This window comes from Trematomus bernacchii, unplaced genomic scaffold, assembly GCF_902827165.1.
Source record: "Trematomus bernacchii unplaced genomic scaffold, fTreBer1.1, whole genome shotgun sequence".
Lineage (NCBI taxonomy): Eukaryota > Metazoa > Chordata > Actinopteri > Perciformes > Nototheniidae > Trematomus > Trematomus bernacchii.
Genome location: NW_022987720.1, coordinates 1,126,092 through 1,145,253, shown reverse-complemented (window position 1 = coordinate 1,145,253; position 19,162 = coordinate 1,126,092). Strand labels below are relative to the sequence as shown.

General features: G+C 40.8%; 1 protein-coding gene across 8 annotated transcripts in view; it reads right to left on the bottom strand.

Annotated features, from left to right (window-relative positions):
- Positions 1-19,162, bottom strand: part of nbas (NBAS subunit of NRZ tethering complex) — a 183,114-nt gene that overhangs the window by 117,418 nt on the left and 46,534 nt on the right. For all 8 annotated transcript variants that reach the window (XM_034144125.1, XM_034144126.1, XM_034144127.1 and 5 more), the window contains 8 exons: positions 15,375-15,560; positions 13,450-13,623; positions 12,789-12,922; positions 9,295-9,357; positions 6,461-6,583; positions 6,270-6,372; positions 5,755-5,832; positions 5,470-5,621 (listed from right to left, as the gene is read on the bottom strand). In XM_034144125.1, the coding sequence (XP_034000016.1) occupies positions 5,470-5,621; positions 5,755-5,832; positions 6,270-6,372; positions 6,461-6,583; positions 9,295-9,357; positions 12,789-12,922; positions 13,450-13,623; positions 15,375-15,560 (1,013 nt within the window). The remainder of the gene's footprint in view (positions 1-5,469; positions 5,622-5,754; positions 5,833-6,269; positions 6,373-6,460; positions 6,584-9,294; positions 9,358-12,788; positions 12,923-13,449; positions 13,624-15,374; positions 15,561-19,162) is intronic.

Below are 19,162 nucleotides of genomic sequence, written 5' to 3'. Positions count from 1 at the left end.
AACTTGTAACCATTAATGTTATATTTCAGTTTGATGTCTTTTATTTATGTTCTTGTTCTTTATTTCTCTACCTTTGCTCTAAGCTAAGAGATGCCACAATGGACATGTACAGTGTTCTGCGGTTAAATGTACAAACAACTCAATTAACTAAAGTAAAAAAAGGAGAACTAGCTAAGCTAAGCTAACCTGCTCATATGTAATGAAACAACATATATATATATATATATATATATATATATATATATATATATATATATATATATATATATATATATATATCATATATATATATATATATATAATACTCTATAATATAGTATATCTATATATCTATATATATATATATATATATCTATCTCTACTCTCTCTCTCTCTCTCTCTCTCTCTCTCTCATCTCTCTATCTCTCTCTCTCTCTCTCTCGCCTCTCTCTCTCTCTCTCTCTCTCTCTCTATCTCATCTCTCTCTCTCTCTCTCTCTCTCTCTCCTCTATCTCTCTCTCTCTCTCTCTCTCTTGTCTGCTCTTCTTCTCCTCCGGCCGGCGCCCCTCCCCTGTTTCCCTCATGTCGTTTAATTGTTTTAATTATCAGGAAATTTAAATCGGGGGAATTCAATTTAAACATAGTTCAGACATAATAGTGCATAAATTGTTGCGTTAAAACACCAACTACCCATAACATTTATCTAATAATGTTCTTGTTAATTGTTGTAAAGCGGCACAACCGTTTTCATTGCTTGATAAACTTTGTTGGAAAGTCTAAATGAGTTTTGTTTACTAAAGTACACACTTTCAAAGTTGTAGCAAACTTGTCCACTAATTCTGACGTTTGTGAAGTTTGATCAGAAACCTGAAGAGACCGCTCAAACGGATTTATTTACAAAGTCTAGACTCATTTGATGGATCTATAACAGGGGAGTTTTCCCCTCCAAAACAATCCACACTCATTACCCTTAATAGGATTATGTAGCACATCACTTAGCATATGTAACAGTACACTCAATGTGCCTGCTCAAGATGCAAGTACACGCTCTCATTTTCTCTGTTTTTCATCACATCATTATACAGCAAAGCATCGTACGGCAAGGATTGATGGAGAAAAAACCTAAATGATTCATTTTACAAATAAATAAATCCCACATGAAACAACAGCTTATGGAACAGCTCTGACGTCAGTGCAAGTTAAGTAGAGAGGAGGAAACTCGCCCTTGAGTGTCTAATCATCGAAAAACGCACATTTAATTTTCAACAAACACAACAAGAAGAGGCGTCTCAGAATCTCCATCAGCGTAATGAAACCCAAACACATGTCTTCAAAACAGCTTTAAATAAGGGTTGTTGACAGACTAGAGTACACACACTCTCAGCAGCTTCCCACTCTCTGAGCATGGCTGGTGTTCTCGCCAGGAACAAGAGGGTTCTCCTGGCAAATGAGAGCGGAGGAGAGGGCTGTGGATGGGCGAATGAGAGACAGAAAGAGGGCATGGTGATTATGTACTCGTGCTGTGAAGTGTCTGCAGGCGTGTGTTTTGTGTGTTCGCCTTTTCGTGCTCATGATGAGCTCCGTGGAAAGCTACTTCCTGTTTAACAGACTCCGATTTATCAATAGAACACCATAGTAAAGATCGTCCCTGTTTTATGACTAAACCAAGCAGATGGAGAACTGATGCAATAGTTATTTCTCCATCTTAATTTCCTCCATTCTTCTCTTACTCTCCTACTCAAACAAGGGCTTGTAAGAGAGAAACAACTACAACGTAAATCACCCCTTTGGACTTTTTTTTGTTAACATTGTCCAATTTTCTTTTGCATATTAGTTCTGCATCATTTTCACCAAATACTTGCAGGTTTCTTAAAGATATAACCAGTGCTTGAATTGGGCCGGTACTCACCGGTACGCAGTACCGGCACTTCTGATTTTTACCCATCTGGTACCGTTACTTCTTACTTCTTACCGGCACCGTGCCGGTACGGCACGGTGCCGGTACTCAGTACCATAGACTGTATATATAAAGCCCAGTACTCAGTAGATGCGTCATGAGGTGCCGCCGACGCCGCTTTACCCGCCTCGCCCCCGGAGCAGCAGTCTTCGTCGCCCCAAACACCGCCACCCCTCGGCGGCCCGCAAGTGCCAGAGGACCTCGGCAAAACAGAGCCTGCCCAGGTATATTTAAACAAGTTCCCAACTCGCCTGTACAGTGGGGTAAGGCGCTCATTTTGCAACTCATGGTTTAAAAACAGAGATTGGCTGGAATTTCCTGTAAAATAGATGCTATCTTCCGCTAGCATGTAGACATTTGGGTTCAAATACATCTAACTCAGATGCCTTCACCACAATTGTACCAAAGTACCAAACGCTGTCTCCTGGTACTCATCTGAGTAACTCACTAAAATGAAATACTATATGACAGTAAAACAAGAGTGATTTGTAAAATATCCATAAAGAAATAGAAAAATCTGTTTACAGTTCTGTTTCATATGGATGTTGTTGAGAGATGTATCCATAGATCTCTTAATTTTGCTCTCAAAGTGCACCAGATTGATGCATTTAACTTCAATATTTAAAAAAAAATCTTGTGTTAGATCCACTCCCCACTTATAAAAATAACACTTTACCACTGCACCCCCTCTAATCTCAGATGCACCCTGAGTCATTTTGTTTAAGTACAGTGAGCCTTTCCACCAGCATTAGGATATACTATGACTTTGAGCCAAATTCTTGTTTTTGGGCTGTATAAATAAATTGACTTGAAACAGTTGCTGATTTAGAGTACTGGCACCTTTTTTATTCCAATTCAAGCACTGCATATAACCAATTTATTTTTGACAACTTGTACATGCATCCAAAAAGGAATTGAAAGGAATGTGGTAAATGTAAAACGTATAATAAAAAAACCTGTGTTTGGCATGTTGTATCTGATATGACATGCATGTACTGTAGGTCAACCTCCCTGAAAATCAACCAGACAAGATAATAAACCTTAAGAAAAACATTGTAGCACTTTATTAGCAATTAACAACTTTTGGCGGTAGAGATCAAGAAACTATAAAAGAGAAAAGCGTATTAAATATAATAAGAAAGATCCAATTTACTATCTAATTCAAGAGTAATTCACTTTATTTCAGGAATTTCACAATTCATCGTAAGTAGCTATACAAAATGTTTGTGACTTGAACTAACCCAATAAAACACTGGCTCCCTTTCCATAACTCTGCATCTTGTTTTTTTTATACAAATACAAGAAGGCTAGACCACATCACCCCTGTTTTCATCTCTCTTCACTGGCTACCTGTCTGTTTTAGAATTGATTTTAAGATTGTACTGATTACTTTTAAAGCTCTTAACGGTTTGGCTCCTGATTACCTCACTGACCCTAATGCCGCCTGAATGGCCTGTTCTTAATCCATGTAAAGGACTTTGTGACTTTGTTTTGAAAAGTGCTGTATAAATAAAAGGTATTATTATTATTAATATATATATATATATATGCATATACCGAGGACGTTCAAACAGCAATCTACTAAAATAATAATCTTAATATGGATTAGTATCTCATGCAACCTCACTTCAAGCAATCTCAACTATCCCTTCATCCTGTGTTTGTTGTCTCAGATAGAAGAGAAGCACACTCTCACAGTCAGTGATGCTCATTCTTAGTTGGAAGGGATTCCCATGTTATTTTAAGAGGGATCTTTTTGTCCTCGTGTAAAACTTGCCTGGTGCAACTGACCGAATCCTTCAGGACACGGGTAGGGGGCAGTTTGTGTGTTTGTCCGAGCAAGGAGAGAGTGTGTGCCTTTAAAATGTGTGTCTGTGGAGCAGCTATTTTAATCTAAAGGACACACGCTGCCAGTCTGTACGGGCCATTCATTTCAGAGCAACTACTCTCAGCTCTGAAATTACACACACACACACACACACACACACACACACACACACACAACCACACACACACACACACACACACACACACACAACACACACACACACACACACACACACACACACACACAACACACCACACACACACACATCACACACACAACACACACACACACACACACAACACACACACACACACACACACACACACACACACACACACACACACACACACACACACACACACACCACACACCCCACACACACATACACACACAACACACACACCACACACACACACACACACACACACACACACACACTACACACACACACACACACAACACACACACACACACACACACACACACACACACACACACACACAAACACACACACACACACACAACACACACACACACACACACACAATGGATGATGTTGTCCAAGCCTGTGGAGGGGGGCCTCGGCATTAGTTACTATAAATGAATGACGACCCAATTACTGTCCCACTTCCCCACTAGGAACAGACGGTCCGGTTAGAAACCCACCAGCCCCCCTCTGAGATCTGAGACTAGCAACTAACACAAATGTACTCCAATACAAATACTTGAACTTGTTTTAAACTTAATGCAACATGGAATAGGAGATTAAATGTAAGCAGCCGCCATTATTACTTCCTGGTCAGTCATGCCAGCACAAAAACATGAATCCACACAAAGAAATAAATGATGTTTCTCCACAAGAAGCAAGGTCAACATCTCAGGCAGCATTCCAACACTTCTGCATGGCTACATTTGTACAAGGTTGACGGAGAATTCCATACAAAGTTCACAGAAATTGTGAAGGTTAAACGTTTGTCTTTGCTTACACACTGGGGGCTTGACGAATAAACAAGAAGTATTTCACCTCACATAATTCTTTTAGATGGGGCCAAACATTGCATGAACAGTTCCCAAGCGTCGAATAGTTTCAAGCCAGCCCGTCCTTCAGAACTAAGTCATGTTTTCAACAATTGATTCCTTTAGAAAAAAATATTTTACGGAAATCCTCCGAGTTAGTTTGAATTCATTCTTTAAAACAGTGATACAGAGCTTTTATTTAGAAAAGGTAATAACGAAAAGGCAAATCTGGAGTGCAAGGTTGAAAGGAGCATAGCAGAGTTGTACTTTGTGTTTGCACCATGGAGTCTCTGCATTGTTTTTTTAAATAACAATACAAGTTGTAATAATACTATAATAATACAAATATCACTCATTAGTACGTTTTCAAATGGCGTCCGTTCCGCACAACATGATTGGTTGATGGCTTTGTTTGCCGTGCAAAACCTCAGAAAAACAACCATGTTGCTTTAATGCTGCATAAAATTCATGTTAATATAGACAGAAACAACAATCTATTGACGTTCAAATGAATCGCATAACAGACCACGCCTCTGGCATGTAAAAAAGGCTTCTATAACAAAACTACATGGAAAATATGTCTCTTAATTTAAGTGATCCCCTATAAGAAGTGAGAATTGGGAAAAACGACCATTGGAAAAATAAATTGGTCTCTAAAAGTAGATAAATATGAAATGTGTCTTCTTACCTGGCCAGGCCCATGCAGGGGTCAGTCAGCGTGGTGGATGAGTTGAAGTACTCTCTGGCAGCAGCCAATACTAATTCCAAGCTGTTGTCGTAGCCCACCTTCAGTAAACCTTTCCCCCGGAAAGACAAGCTGACAGGAACATCCTGGCTGACCTGGAAACATGAATATAACATTTAGAGATCAATGGGACTGCAGCATTAGAATTCATTCTTGGCAGTTTAATATCTGGAGATCCCAATGGGCAGTGTGAATGTAAAATGGAGTGGGGAGTCATGTTTAATATACCTTGGAGCAGTGCATGAGCTGCCCGGCCAGGCGTACGTTCTCCACGCGGCTGGAACACAGCAGGGACTCAACAAAGACCTGCAGCAGCCAGGGAGGAGAGGGATATTATAAAAGGAGAGATGGCGTTCAACTGAGAACTAAATGTAGTGATTCAGGATGTGGAACACACAGCTCCATTTGAGAATTGTGAAGCAAAGTGTCCTTCAGGGGGGAAAGGTGCACTCAGAAACTTTAAATTACAACCTTTACCTTTTTTAATCAACAATTATCTTGCTATGGTTCCTTTTCTTTCAATTACATGTACCGTTGGAGCCACATATGACGCACTTTGTTTTGTATGAGGTGTATTCTACACCTATGGTGCTATTATGTGATTATATACTTCACCCCCTTTGGTTTCTAATAAAAGAATCTGATGAAGCCTGTGTACTCAAAGGTTGTTATTTAAACATCTCAATCAACACATTTGATCACAAATCTAATAATACTGTGTCAAATATGTTTGCTGATTTTACCTGGTGACACGTCTCTGGTTTCAGACAGGTGTAGACATTCTTCTGCATGTCCAGCAGGTCCCGCAATAGACCTCTCCACACCGTCTCACTCACTGGAGGGTTTCTGCACACATACACACACATTAATGTTAAGTATGTTGAAGGGATGCTGGCATATATTTCTGTTTGTAAGTGTCTTTCGACGTTCATACTTGCGGCCAGTGTGGCGGCACAGTTTGACCATCAGTTGGTGCGCTTCCTCTTCACTGGTCTGGCTGTTCTTCACATATGAAATGGGCTTTTGCAGACCGTGTTTCTCCAGAATCTCCACCACACTGTTAAGCAAGAAGCACACAATATATAACTCATATAATAGCAAGAATCAAGCAATCCAACACATATCATGACACAATTTGATATATTCCGAGAGTGACAATCCTTTGTGCCTGTAGCCATCAGGCGGCACAATCAAGGGCTCACCATGTCACCCATTAAAAGTAACCTGTAATGTACATACATAACATCTGCATGGGTTGTACAAAGGACTTTGAACTGCACTCACATCTGCACATTTACATGTAAATATATGTAATAATCCGAACCCAAATATGTATATACAGCTCCGGATAAAAATAAGAGACCACTGTAGCATTATCAGTTCCTCTGGTTTTACTATTTATAGGTATGTGTTTGAGTAAAATTATAGTTTTTTTTTATTGTATTCAATAAACTAATGACGAAATGTATCTGTGTTGCAATTCAACACACACTGGAATGGAATGGCTGTCATACAGGTAGAGATTGAGATTTAAGAACAATTTGGAGCTGTATGTTCATTCAACTGATCAACGGTTTACCTTGGTTGTGCCATCCAGTTACTACATCATTTTATTTGAAATGTTTGTATTCTTTTTCTTTTTACCTCGTGTGAATCTGTACTATCCTGTTTTTCACTCTCACTCTGTTGCTGCTTTAACTCCTGAATTTCCCCATGGGGATAAATAAAGGTCCATCCTATCTTAGTGTAAGCAAGGGGACATAAAGCGCTTATATAAACTCATTTTAAGTAAACCGTCATAGAATAAAGAAGAAAATGACCTGTGCATTTAAACTTTTAATTTAGGAAAGTTTTGCGCCATTATGCTACTTCCTGTTCTAGTTTAAGCTGCTACGTCGAGGTTGAAGAGTCAAATTGCTGAAGATTACAACAGTGCTACGTATGTAGTGGTCAGGCGTCTAAACACAACATAAAATGAACAATTTTCTGCACTATTTTTTTTCAGTATCAAATACATAATATGGGGATACTCAAATAATTTTGTATTGCATCTACCATTATAAGTACAACTAATGTGAAAGAAAAAGACAAATGTGCTCCAAAGGGCAGAGGATTTGACTAGGGCGCCCCTAAATATTGTAAGCCTAAATATAATAATATGAAATAATCTTCCAAAGTAAGAAAAGAAAAACAGCAAAAGAAAAACGCCATATCAAATCACATTCATCAACTTGTTTTACAGTAAAAGCAGAGGACAGGATGATTGGCAGTGATAGGTGTCACAGGAGGAAATGCCAAAGGAAAAGGAACAGGGGTAAAAAAATATATATTTCAAAACAACTCCCTAACAAGTTCAAGGTAAAGCACAGATGAGAAAGACAGAAGATGTGTTCGCTCTAAGCTGTTCATTATTTTGGCAGCAGATAGTGGTTTGCAAGCCACGGTGCAACGCTGAAGAGCCCCATGATAAACTACACGCAGCACCTCTTTGTAAGCGTGTGTTTGTCTTGGAGCATGTGAGTGCTGGCAGTCACATATGACCCAGGGAGGGGGTGCATGCATGTGTGTGTGTTGACGTGAGATTAGCATTGCCCCCCCCAGTCTCAGCAGGGTTGTGCTGCTACAGATGTTCGCTCTCTGCCTAAACTCATTAGCATAGTAAACAGGTGAGTGTGTACGTGTGTGTGAATGTGAGCAAAAGGTAGAGGCAGGCAACAAGCCTTGATATTACCAACGTGTGTGTGTGTGTGTGTGTGTGTGTGTGTGTGTGTGTGTGTGTGTGTGTGTGTGTGTGTGTGTGTGTGTGTGTGTGTGTGTGTGTGTGCATGTTCACTGTGCACATATTAATGTGCAAGCAAATGGTAGTGGCAGCCGCTGAAAACAGCTTTTATTCCGAAGGCTCTCGGGGAGCAGACACTTCGCATTAATGCCTGATTCATCTGGGGTAGAGTGTGTGAGAGTATGTGTGTGTGTGTGTGTGTGTGTGTGTGTGTGTGTGTGTGTGTGTGACTCACAATGCTTCAGCACGAAATATACATGAGCATACTTTCCAGTGTCCCCAGGCTGTGTTTGCGCATGGTGGTGTGTGCCTGCTTGTAAATATGTGTGGATATTTGTCTGCAAAGGCCAATGCAGGCTTTCCTGTTGATGCTTCCTCCTCCTCCTCATCATCTACATTCCCTTCAGGTTCCCAACCACCCCCTGCCTTCATCCTTATCCTCCTTCCTTCCTCCTCATCATCACTTCACTGTGTTTGGAAGTTCACCCTGAGGGGAGGGGTGGAGGAGAAAGAGAGACGGACACGTACTGTAGGTGATTCTAACCTGTAACGGAGAAAATGCCTGAGGCTGTTTGAATACCATGAGACAGATAGAGGTCCTTTGATATTGTGCGTGTGTGTGTGTGTGTGTTGGGGTGTGGGTGTGTGTGTTTGTTTATATGTCACGTCCATGTCTCCTCTCCTTCATAGTGTCTCCATCAGGCCCATGAAGGGGGAGGGAGGTAATAAACATTGCTACAAAGTGAACATTTCCCAAGCAATGCAGCACTAATCACCCAAGTGATGGGCTTCTCATCGCCACTTTAAATGCCTTGCTAACGGGCACAGGAGTGATGTACGGACGAAGAACCGGAGGTAGGAATTAAAAAAGACAGAAATTATGCAAATAAAAAATGTCAGAGAAAATGAAGTAAACAGTGAATCTCTTTATCTCAAAGTCTGAACATGATTAGAAAAAGGCTTTAAAGTGGGGCTGAAATAGGACCTACCTGAGATGCTTCTCAAGTTTGTCCACCTGATCGTGGAGGGATGCAGTGATGGCCGTGTCTTGTCTGTATGAGGATAAGACAACAAAAAAAAGTTATTTTGTGTTCATGTCATTAAAAAGCACTAAAAAAGTAGAGCAAAATAGAGAAAAAACTCCTTTGCAGTAAAAAGCGTGTGTGCCTGCCTCTGTGGGTCATACAGTGTGTGTGTGTGGGTGTGACTGTGGCCTACCACTGTGAAGTTGTGCTCAAATTCTACTAAAAATAAAACCCCACAATGCTTTTGCCCTGAGGCAAAGGATTCTGGGTCAGGCTGGCCTGAACCCCACTAGAGTCCTGACCCTGATGAAACAACCTTGTGTGTGTGTGCATCAGTGAGTGTGTTTTTTTTTTACATTATCTCTCTGTTTTCACACACACATAAAATCTTGACCTCTCAATGCATTTCTCTTCTTCCGTTCTGCTCCACCTCCTGTTCTTCTTATTTTTAATATCCTTTTTCTTCCTCATTATATTCCTCTCCCTCACTCACCACCTAATCCCATGCCCATTTCCGCATTTCCCTCCCCCGTTGGGGTGAATGCACATCACATTCCTCTGACAGACCTAATTAAGCTGTCTCAAAAATGAAAAAAACAGAAATCAGAAAATTGGTTTGGAACTTCTAAGTCATGGTTTCTGTCCTAGCTTGCAAATATGTAATAGTCTATGCTGTGATGGCAATTTTGGAGATTAGCAAGTCAGAGAAATCCTGGGAGAAATGTGAAGCTGAAGGCATTGAATTTACAGTAGAGTCTTGCAGCAATGCTAATCCAAGCACTGCAGAAAGAGAGTCTGTCTGGCAAAGTGAACTGCTTAGTATGAAATGTGCTGATACAGAAAGAAACATGTATGAGTATTATATACACTGAAATATGTGTACAGTAAGACCCTATGTTGAGCAGTTAATAAGCTCAATTGCCAAACTGCACTAATACATGAGAAAACTTCTTGATAGCATTAATTATTTTCATTTTTGTGCTTGTTAGGGGAGGGATGTGTTGAACTGTGACTTACAGGATGTATCTGAGACTGCAAATGATACGGAATAAATGTGTTGATTGAGATACATTGTCTCCAAACGTGTTACCAGGAAGTTTGTATATGATACTTTAATATAGCAATTATAAATGTTTATTGCGACTATTTATTTAGTTGAAAGCAGTTCTGATGAACATTGTCGACAGCAAGATATATGGATTACTTAGACTTTGTTTCTGGAAGGACAACATGCTTCTGTGACTGCTCAATTGTTTATAGCTTTGCCACAAACACATTTTATTCACCTACTGTATGAGGGGTGGCAGAAAACATCTTTATTTCTCAACCTGAACAAATAAAACAGCATAGACAACAAACACCAATGAGAGGCATTAACTGATTACTAGCTCACCTCACTAGCTACTAATAGCTAAGCTAGGTTCAGAAGTAATAGCAGAACTAAGCATAGGGCTTTTGTTCATTTTTAACAGCCTTAGTCCCCTATACAAAGACAACCAATAGCAATGTTTTTAATATTATAGTTATTGCTGTAAAAATGGGTTTGAGTTGATAAGTTACTATCCTCTTCAGTGTTAGCTAGCTTGCTAGCGATGGAATTACCAACTATTAGATCCTAGATGCTGAATGTTAACCAATAGCAAACAGATCTGTGTTTATTTATTTATTTCATTATATTTGCTTTTTTATGCCTGTTTTTAAATGCCATTTAATAATGTGTTTATGCTGTATTAATTCTTAAATGTCTTTTGTTTTTATTTTGTAAAGCACTTTGGGTTGTCGCGTGCTGAAAGGTGCTATATAAATACAATTGCCTTGCCTTGCCTTAAAACTAAAGAAAATGTAAATTTTCCATCAAAGTTATGTGAGGAGGGGACAGCTTTTTTTTGTTACATTGGCTGTTTAATTCATGTTTTTGATTGTATTTAAATCTCCTTTATGATTGTTTTGTTGTTGAAAAGTAATCTGCTTTAATTTGCCTTGGTTAATGTGCTCCCAGGCCATGCCATAATGTCTTGTTTTATATCCCCTGCTGCAATTGTGTGGTGGAAGCACATAACATGACAGCACAGACCAGCACAGACCAGCACAGACCAGCACAGACCAGCACAGACCAGCACAGACCAGCACAGACCAGCACAGACCAGCACAGACCAGCACAGACCAGCACAGACCAGCACAGACCAGCACAGACCAGCACAGACCAGCACAGACCAGTGAGCAAAAGAGCAAAAGAGCAAAAGAAAGGGTAAAATGCCATTGTTTCAAAGTATGGTTGCTTCAGCCGGCTGTCATGAAAAAAAACTAAGCACTCCTTAGTATAGTAATTCAATTATCCAATTAAGGTGCACAGAGGAAGGATAATTAATCTCATAACAAGTCACTCTAATTCATTTTAAGTAAGTAGTTATTTTCTCTGCTTCACTCTTGCTTCTTCTTCTCTATGTTTTACTACTGCATCACTCCCTCTCCTTCGAATGCACTGCCTTTCCACACAGCCTCATGGGAGACTTAAAGGACGAGCCCTCTTGCCATATGAAATAAAATGTGTAACAGAAGAAGTGGGAAAGAGAGAGAGAGAGGCCGCGACAGCAATATACTGTAGCTAGGCTAACTGATGGCTCCTTGGAGTCAGAGTTAAGCATGAGAGAGAGAGAGGAGGAGGAAAAGAAAAGGTGCAAAGGGGGGAAGGCAGAAACAGAGGCGGTAGTTAGGTTTATTGATGGGTCCTAGGAGAGAGGCGGAAAGGTGGGAGGGGTAGCAACAATTTGTGTATGTGGCAATGGTGAACAGCGCTCTTTATATTATAGTTGACATTTAATAAATCTGTTTGAGAGGGGTGGGCAATATGGCCAGAATCTTAAGTCACAATAAAGTAATTGTTCTGTAAATTAAATGAATAAATGGTTTAAAATAACCAAACAGTACAAAATCAGATTTAATTATTTTCTTATTTAGTTGCATCACATGACACTTGAGTCAAGAAACTCAAAACAGTAAAACTACAATTATTTAAAAATGGAAGCATTAACATATATCCGAGAGCTATTGCTCTCGGATATATGTTAATGCTTCCATTCCATTTTTAAATAACCTGTTATCCCTAAAACCTGTAACACTTATTATAAGTGTTACAGGTTTTAGGGATAACAGGTGCAAATAAATACCAGCATAACTTCCTTCAATATACGATTCCTACCGAGAGGAAACACTCTCTGCAGGTTTTGCTCATCTTTCTTTTAAAAAAGATGAAAAATACTGTTCAAATGGCTGGCCATCAAAACCAGACCATATAACTCATCGGGATTTTACATCATCACTCTCCTCCTCCATGTCTGCCCAAATATTTTTTGCCTTGCGAGGCAGCTGGATATGAGAGATTGCTACCTGAGTGTGTGAGTGTGAGTGCGAGTGTGAGTGTGCGTGTGCGTGTGCGTGTGCGTGTGTGTGTGTCTGACCCATAGCCCCTCTGCGGCAGACACTCCAGGATGTCGTAACAGAGGCTGAGTTGGTCGTCTCTCTCACTGCTGTAGATGCTCTCCAGAGCGACCGCCATCAGCTGGTCTGGGTCCCCGATGATCTTCTGCTGGCACTGAGGTCAAAGAGAGGAGAGGAGAGGAGAGGAGAGGAGAGGAGAGGAGAGGAGAGGAGAGGAGAGGAGAGGAGAGGAAAATAAATGAGAAGAGGATAGGAGAGGAGAGGAGAGGAGAGGTTTTTGAGGCATGACCGAGTCTTTTTAACATCCAGATTCAAGCACTGTATCAATTTGAGCATTTTTTTCTTTCGAGTGTGTGTGTGGATGTGTGTTTGTATGTTTTAATAGTCAGGAGACATGTCCTTGGCTGTGCCCTTATGGGGTCATAAATATAACATTTACAGCGCAGGGGTACGACACTGGCCCTGACATGGCACGAACATCAAGAGATGCAGTGCGTGTGCATGTGTCGTGGTTACCCGAGTGTGACCTCCCCCGTTTTGTGTGTGTGTGTGTATGTGTATGTGTATGTGTGTGTGTATGTGTATTGTGTATGTGTATGTGTGTGTTGTGTGTGTGTGTGTGTGTGTGTGTGTGTGTGTGTGTGTGTGTGTGTGTGTGTGTGTGTGTGTGTGTGTGCTTACGTCAGGTTTGGAGTGTTGGAAGACGATGAGAGGCAGCGTGAGGTCTTGCTGGGCCAGGCTGACCAGGAACTCTCTGAGCAGAGATTTAGCAGCGCCCTCTTTCTGCCCCTCACATCGGTGCAGGAACGGCACCATCCACTGGAAGGTGTCCTTTACGTACCGCTCCATGCTGGACTGGTGGAGGAAAGACAATTACTTTAAGTTTATGAATCCTAATAAAATTGATACAATCAGGTGCCCACACACCCTTAGGTCTAATAAACACACTGTAAAACTTCTTTATCGTCTATTTTACTCTATAATGGGACCATCATTTACAAAATGAACAGGCTGTATTTAAGAAGACTTGAAAGTAGGGATTGAGACCATAAACTATATGGGAAACTGTTTACTGAGGTAATAAATGAAGGAGAAGTAGGGTCATTTTCCCATAGTCTTCTATACAATCAGCCTTTTTTTCTGTGGGCAAAGTTGGCACAAAAACATATTTTTAAAACATCTGCCATGGGATTCTCTTAGCTCTGGGTTTTTCTTTTCCTAAATCCTTAGGGATTTTATTTCACATCTTTCCTCGGTATTATGACGCTTTCCATCAAGGTGAACAAAAAAGGTTGTTCGGAACAGATGTTACATTTTAGGGTTATTTTGACCGCAGCCCTGGAAGCTCAACTATACAGTTATTGGCTGCTCTGTATTTTTGAAATATTGGTGAAAATATGAAATTGAAATTCTTCTCATCCAGGGTCAGAGCTACCTTTGGCACTGCTTTATTATTATTCTCTTCTTTGTGCAAAAGAATTTTAGCAAATGTCAAGCGATTTAACTGCATTCCAATGTCAAAACGGGCCACATTTCCCCTGAACAGTATGTAAGGGTTAAGACATCGAAACATGTCATGCATATTAACCTTGACTTGAACCAAGTTATAATGGCTACGGCGTGTGGGTTCTGATTTGAGATGATGCATGTCTAAATCTTGCATGGCCTCGCACCCACCCACATTGCAACAGCTCTGATTCAGGGATACACAGATAAGAGAGCATCCACAGGAACATTTTGGATTGAAAGAAATATACAGATGCTAAATGCAAGCTTGCACCCCCAGACATGATCATTTTATTTTGCTGAACTGTGTCTCTGATAAAGAAAGACATGAGATGCAGGGATAGAGGAAGATTTAATCTGGGCGAGTTTGGTAAAAACACACTCACACACACACACACACAGTGCCCAAAGGGAGAAGCAGTCAAACAGCATGTGTTAGTGCAGTCAACAACATTTGCTGGCTGCCTGGTACGGAGGATCCTATTGGCTGTGGTCGTCACAGGCTAAAGCTGGCAGTTATTAGGTACAATTTAGAGGACAGCTCACATGATGTACTCCGAGGGGACTTGTAACTGTAGTACCTGGAACAGACTTGCTTTTATAACTCTCTTTAGTCCATGTAGGACGATACGTTTATACTATCAAATATCAGGGAATTCAGAAACTGATTTACAGTGAGATCTTTAATAAATACATCTTTGTATTGTATTCATTGCCTTTTCAAGGTCCAATAAGCAATAGGAAAATGGAAGAAAAGCTTTCTAATTTTTACTGACAATGTAAACCACTACAAACTCAACTATAAAAAGCAGCATGTCGGTAAATGCACATTTAAATATTATAGTGGGCAGAAGGCTGCATTATAAAAACATCATAAATGTATAAATGTTTTCATTTCCTAATGGGTTTTGGTCAAAACTGTAAAAATATGTTTGCTTTAATGGCTTGGCTTTCAAGGCAACATGAGGACATCAGTGTGATAACAGCAATTTTATCAGACTTCCATCAACCACTTTATAGTTTTATGAATCTAATATCTCATTTCAAAACATATTATGGGAATAAAGCCTTTCAAGGGAAAAGTAAATTGGGCCACTTACATTTTTCATGAGCAGGCGGAGCTTGTCAATGTCACTTAGCTGCTGCAGATCTTTAAGTGTCAGACTCAATTCACACGATGTCTCGTACACGAGTGTTTCCATGGTCACCAAGTCATCGCACAGGATCTCCAGCCCCGGAATCTCCCGCTCCTTCGCCAGGCGCACCAGCGACAGGGCGCAGTCCACCTGATGGAGAGAGGGAAAATAAACAAAAATACTTCTTTAGACAAGGAGAGCCTTGTAAGGTAGATTTTTGGAGACTTGCCAGCTGGTTATCTATTAACTATTGTACTGAGGTTTATGAGATTAAGACCTCAACAGCCATCCTAGTGGTTTTTTGAGGCCAAAATAGCAAATAGTTAAAAATGTATTGGTCAAAATGGGACTTTATGATGGCAATAGATGAAAAGTCAGGGGGGAAAAGACATTTCACAAACCACGACTGTGAACAACAAAATCCTTCCAACGTTTTCAAGTCATGCTGAAGCACGCCGGTGTTTATCCTCTGTGCACTATGGATGTCTGTTTAAAATGTGGCATTGCAATCCATCCAATAGAGGTTGAACCTATTGCTGATTACTTTTGATTATTTGTATTACTTTGAAAGTAAACATACACTTTGTGAGCCATCTTTTAAGACTCTGAATGACAGACTTTTTCGCAGAATTTCTACCGCTTTTCTCTGGCCGGCACTTGGCCTTTTAGGATAAATTAACCAAATGCAAAAAACAGACAGTTATCTTCAGAGAGGTTCTGCAAGATGATGCGATAATCATGTTGAAATTCGACATTTAAAGGTGGGGTAGGTAATTTTGGAGAAACCAGCTCGAGTGCGCTAGAATTTGAAAATACACAACCGGAAAAAATCTGCCACTTCCTTACAGAGCCCCTCCTCCAACACACACGAACGCGCACATGACCAATGAGGGCACGAGATAAGTTTGTGCACAGATGGAAGGCTGACAGGCAGGTAGGCCATCCAGTTATTTTAGCCGGGCCGGCTGAAAATGATTGGTCGTGCTTTTTACAGTACTACGGCTTCCACAGATGACTTTTTTTAATGGATTTTTTGTCAAAGCACTTAAGATATTCATTGCTATCGGGATGTTAAGAGCATTCCATGGAATATAACAAAAAGTGTATCTCGAGCCGGTTTCTCAAACTTACCTACCCCACCTTTAACTGCAAGCCGTCTAATAAAACTAATTCCAGAGAGTGGAAAAAACAGCATGGACTCTGTGTACTCCAATCCAAAGCAGTACAGACGCACTGAAGAAATCCTAACATTTATGAAACCCGTAATTATTCATCTCTGGTCTTAACCCTATAACATCTATATATTCATTTGGTCAATAATTCAACCTACAAATATTCAACATTTATTATTCAACTGCGCTGCACATATATCATTTTGGATTATTGCTGTATTACCAATTACTTATAATAGTAATACAAATATGAGTATTTATATCATTACAAATATATATACACTACTGTGCTGTAATATACAGATTTTTAAATATGTATTGTTGCTATATTGTTTTCTTTTACTATGTTTATAAAACTATTTTCATTTTTACTTATGTTTATATTAAAATGGAGCAACTGTTAAACAAATCCAATTTCCCCCTAGGGATAAATAAAGTATTCTTATTCTGATTTACTTGTATCTTTCCGCCATGTTGAATCCGGTTAACCCAGTCAAAGTAACTCGTGCAGCAGGTGAACATCGTTTTGAACAAGGTGCCATGTTATTGAATAACTGTTGCTGAGTTCAATAACATCCGGACCAATCTGAAACTAAATAATACCAGTCAGTCATTACTGATATCCAATCATTAGTCTTGGGACCATAAAACAGTGGAAGATTTGGGCCTCCTGCTACTCTGATCCATAAAACTCCAGAAGAGCAACCAATCGATAACCGACCACCTATATGCTGGCAGCACGCCCGGCCAATCAATGCTCAGCCACCTGCGGATGCCAGCCAATCGATAGCAGATGCCGCTGGGCCCTGTGGTGATGATTGCTTTCTCTCCACCTTTTAGACAAGGAGGGCCCTTCGGCAGAGCTCTTAGCGTGTTGCTCGTGCACGAGGCACATTAGACGCACGCTCACGGGGTCTGCCACCTTGTCATTTGGCTGATCTCTCAACAACTCTGCTACTGAATAAATAATTGTATGCCTCTGCGAGAGAGAAACCCAGATCACCTTGAGTCAGAGCCTGAGCAATTAGATACAACAAGAGAGAAGTCTATTGATCTAACTGTGAGTAAAGACCCTCCCCGTCCCCTACACCCTTCCCTCTTTGCTTCACTGCTCTCCAGAGATAGATTCCCCAGCTAACCACAGACAATTCAGATGCTACAATCTCACACTTTTTAATTACAAGTTCGCCTCCGTGCCCTCCCCTCATGATTCTCTCCGGCGTGTAACACAACTCTCTATCTCTTTTCACCCCGGCACATTTCACAGCCTCTCCGGCCTAATTCTCAAACTCAATTTGAACTTAACTTTGTCTCTCGGCCTTGTCCTACAGTATGTATTTCTTTCACACATCATTTCCACATTTTCTCCTCTTCTCGCTCTTCTCACCTCATGCTAAATCTCTCTAAAAGTCACCATGATCGGCCTCCATTTGAACTCCAAGTCTCGCCCTTTTCCCTTCTCCGTGTGCCTGCCTTCCCTCTCCGTCTGCTTTCCAAAAAGCTAACCTCTTTATGTCTGCCCTTCCATCTCCTTATAACCTGTGATCTTGGTTGCCTACAGACAGCTCTTAACATGAGATTGCTTTCCTTTTTTACCTCAATAAATGTTAATCCTGACCTCCCCTATTTGTGTGTTTGTATAACACTCCAACATAACAAGGGATGTCGCATTGGCCCAGCACTTATCCTCCTCTTTTCTTTGTGTTGGTTGCGCTTCAATTGTCCTCTTTTTCAAACCCATCTCTCTCTCCGAGTCATTCTGTCAATCTTCCCATTCAGCGCCTCGCTTCATGCGGCTCTGTGACCGGCTTTAAACACTCCAGCTTCCTCTGATGTGCCTCCTTTTAATCAAACCCCATTTTCCTCCATTAAAACGCTCTCCCAAGCATAAACACGGCCTGATGAGGGATGGGAGGAGGGTGCAAACGAGAGAGACACAAATGAGATGAAAAAGTAAAGAGGGCAGGAGGGAGGGGGGGAAATGAAACTCCGCAAATGGCAGCAGAGCCAATGTCTTTCTCTCTCTCTGTTGCGCCTATGCGAGTTTGAGAAAGTGTGTGAAAAAAAAGGAGATGTGTGAGAGTTTGGGATGCTCCCAAGATGCTCCTGGAGTAACGTGTGAGAGAGCAAGAGGACATTCAAGGGGAACAAGGGAGAGAATGAAGGAGAGTGTGATTTCTAGGGATACAAAAATACTTCCTGTTACCAAGTCCTTCTTACTCTCTCTTCAAAATATGAGCAATGGACTCCCAAATTCTCATTCTCCATCCCTCCATTACACCAAGTGAAAGGGATGGAATGGAGAAATGAGGGGGAAAGATATGACTTCCCCCTGGTTAGTCCTTTCACAAAGACAAAAGAGAGCACTGGGATTTGATCCATCAGTGTGGAGGAGGTAAAGGCGGGACATGTGGATAGTGTGGGTGGAGAGAGGGGGCAGCTCCGGCGGTTACATCCCATTACTCCGCTAACCAAGTCCTATCAAGTCCTATTTTTCAGTTACAGCTTGAGACCGCGGATGACAGAAGCTTTGGTTACTCTTCATTACAAGCCCATATGGCAGATATGATAATACCTGTC